General features: G+C 34.8%; 1 protein-coding gene across 1 annotated transcript in view; it reads right to left on the bottom strand.

The window, feature by feature from the left end:
- LOC103605031 (putative COBW domain-containing protein 7) overlaps nucleotides 1-3,721 on the bottom strand; it is a 14,198-nt gene that overhangs the window by 7,954 nt on the left and 2,523 nt on the right. Inside the window, 1 exon segment of the mRNA XM_008589613.1 lies at nucleotides 1,388-1,439. Coding sequence (XP_008587835.1) covers nucleotides 1,388-1,439 — 52 coding nt within the window.

Genomic DNA, 3,721 nt, shown 5'->3' on the forward strand with positions numbered 1-3,721 from the left:
AGCATGTATCAAAAACAGTAAGAAGAAATTGCTTCTGTACTAAACATATGCAGATTTTTGTTTCTTACCATTCCTTAAATGATATAGTATAAAAATTATTTTCACAGCATTACACTGTAGTGGGTATTATAAGTAATCTAGAAATGATTTAAAGTATACAGGAGGATGTTCATAGGTTATATGCAAATATTGTGCCACTTCATATAAGGGACTGGAGCATCCATGGATTTTGGTATGTGAGGGAGGTCCTGGAACCAATCCCCCATGGATACCGAGGCCTGACTGTTCTACATCTTCTTTATCTTTTAATCCTTATGACTCCTGGTATGATGTCCTTCACCCAAAAGCTCAATAAGAATGTGCTTCAAGTTCATCTTTATGACTGATATTGAGTATCATAAACAGTTTTTTTCTAAAACTTTTACTGCCAGGGACTTCTATTTCTCTCATATACTCATTTTAAGATAAGTGAAGATGAATATTCTATTAAGGTAAGTTTCTCAGAGAAAGGTGCCACAAACATGGTAGTATAGCTCCCCACTGCATAAACATGAGCCAAAATGAAGACAAATGAACAAGTGGCTGCTGTCATCATGGTGCGATTACAACTAAGAATGATTCAAAAACTGAGTGATGGCTTTCAGCCAGAGGAGGGAAGAGAAGGCACACCGCCCACTCACACATCCTCCCTCTCACAGTATTTTAAATGGAGCAGCTCTATCATCTATGACCTGCTTAACAGCAACCTGGGTACAGTGAAAATATATTTAGTTTGTTCCTAGCATATAAATATTTACCTTGGGGATTGGAATTTTTAAGCATGAAAAACCAGTTAAGGAGTTCAAATATACAGCGCTATCTGAAGGCAAAACTCAAAGTTAATTTTTATTTAAATAAGCCATGTTTATAAAAGACTTTTTCTTAATCAGTTCAATGTAGTTAAAAATCCACTGCATACAGAACCCCCAGGCTGCTTTTAAGTAGTAACTTCAATGATAAGAACTGACTGAAATATTCTGAGTGACCTGCATAATAGAGAAACTAGAAAGCATTATTTCCTAAGATTCTAAACAACTCTGGTTTGGTGAATTCCTATTATGTGCTAAGAAGCTGGATTAGATGATCTCAAAAGCATTTGAAATTCTAAAAGCTATCAGCACAGTTCAAAAATACCATTTTAGAGGGGGACTGGCCAGTTAGCTCAGTTGGTTAGAGCATGGTGCAGTTAACACCAGGTCCAGGATTCAATCCCTGTATGGGCCAGACGCCAAAAAAAAAAAAAAAAAAAAATTTTAGAAAGAGTCCTAATAAAACAGTCCTAAACCCCAAACATAGTCAACATAGTTGAAGAGAACACTTTTAAACATTTTTAAAGATTTTTTTTTACCTGATCAAGGTGAGGCTGTGTTGCTGGCACATTTTGAAGTTTTTTCTGCAAACTGAGAACAACTAATTAATTCAGAGGTCGATAAAAAGTTAACTTCTGATTTAACCTTATACACTACCTACAGTCACAAAGCTAAGTAAGAGACGTTCCATAAATAAATCTATTCATAGTTATACTTTTACATGTTGTTCACATATTCTCATAGAGAAAAGCTGGCAGATTAAGTTCTAAAAAAATTTTCTTAAAAATACACACACATTCAAATACATACATATACACACAATAAAGAGAAAAACTGATCTTTTAGCAACACTATTTTGTGTAGTTAAAAATGTCAGTAGATTTCCTTATAATTCTAATAGGTCTAATACATAACCATTTTAGTACTGCTCAAAGTTTCTTAATTCTCCCCATACTTCCCTATATGAAAATAATGCTAGTATCTAAAGAAAGTTAGAATGGTAAATTTTTCTTTATCAATGTTTTCTCTTGAGCATATCTACTTATTAAAAAAAAATGCTATCCATAAATATAAACCTTCTATATAGTCTGTTACCAGTTGAGAGAAAAAAATCAGAATCTTAAAAATGCATTGTTCTGATATGAAAAGGGCAAAAAGATCAACATGGCGTAACAAATTACAACCATAACAACTGTAGCATACATTTAGACACTGATGGAGATAGGATGGGAGGGGGAAAAGGACTTAAAACCTTGCAGATGTTTTGCCTTGAAGAACAGTGAGGGGTAAATTAGTAACAGCAAGTTTAGGAAAGAGAAAGGGCTTGTAGGAACTGTTGGAGGGCGTTAGTCTCACTGGGGGGTCTTAGTAGTGAGAATGTCAAATTAAATCCTTCACAGCTGGTTGCTCAGGAAATGATTCTCCTGTTTAGCAGCTAAGCACAAAAAAAAAGTTATGCAAAGGCCTTATCTATAGTGGTGGGATCACATTAAACAGCTACTTCTTTAAGTGTCACTAAAGCATTATAACTGCTCTTAATCAAATGTAGAAGGAGATTAAGTTAGAAAATTTTTGAAAATGCCTATGCCTTTTCCATATGTTCAATATTTAATGTTGTTGGACAATGCCTAAAATTCCATATGCAAGCAAAAAGTCAAAAATTTAACAATGAACATTTAAATGTAGTTCTTAATAAGCCTCAGAATTTTATGCCCTTAATTTGTTCTCTATTGTACAAATAAAGGAAAGTACCATCTATTGTAGTGGTCAAGAATATAATACGAAAACCTGAAATCCATGAATCAAAATCCCAATTTTACATGCTTACTTGTAATCCTGTAAGAATTTTTGTCTCTACACTAATAAAGTGTGTAAGTTTAAAATAGTTTAGTGTTCTGTAAATAAATCATTATGTTTTGTAAAAGACAATAACTCAGTTCTTTTCATAATAAGATGGAACTAGCATGTTTTCTATTTCTTCCAAGTAAAAATTTAGAATTTTATAAAAGAACTGGATGCTTTGAAGAAACAGCAAATTATAGTAAATGACATAAGTAGAAAGGAAAAACAAAAACTGAATATCAAAGTGGGAAATAATTTCACACTATAATTCTTATTTTTGGAATAAAATACATAAAGGGAATAAACAAAGATTTCAACTAAGAAATATTTTAGCATTTTACATATTACATGACAACCAGTTTGCAAGGTCTTAGACCCAGCAGAGATAAACTAGTTTAAAAAGGTGAATTTCAAGCAATATTGTTTCACCTCCACCCCTTGTAAATACATTTAAATGTATCACAGGATCTGTAACCATCAAAACTGTCCATAGCCTCAAATAAAACAATATAGCTCTTATATATAAGCCAGATGGGGAGGATAAGAGAAAGGGAGCATGGCTAACTGCTGAAATAGTATTAACTTGGAATAAAAAGAAGAAAAGGATCAGCAAGATAAGGGATAAGATAGACTAGATTTCTGGTCATTTTAGAAATGGGTAGTAAAAGATAGAGGTTATGCTCCTACAATTAGATGACAGCCTCAGCCAACCTATCTCTCTAGTAAAGCCCGAACTAAGAAGGGAGAAAAGACCATTTTTAATTGACCAAACCAAGTTTATGCTAAGGGCTGTATTCATTTAAAGGGCCCTTCATTTCTTTTTTTTTTTTCCTTTTTGTCCTTTTTCGTGTCCGGCAACGGATCGCAACCCTCAGTGTCGCGCCCGTACCGGACTGGGACCGGCAACGGGATCGCAACCCTCGGTGTTGCTCCCACACCTCGCTCAGCCAGTGAGCGGGAACCGGTCTGTATGTGGGATCCGAACCCTTGGCGGGATGGCCACCCCGCTCCCGAACGGCGCCTTGTTGCGG

Source organism: Galeopterus variegatus, unplaced genomic scaffold, assembly GCF_000696425.1.
Source record: "Galeopterus variegatus unplaced genomic scaffold, G_variegatus-3.0.2 Scaffold5551, whole genome shotgun sequence".
Taxonomy (NCBI): Eukaryota; Metazoa; Chordata; class Mammalia; order Dermoptera; family Cynocephalidae; genus Galeopterus; species Galeopterus variegatus.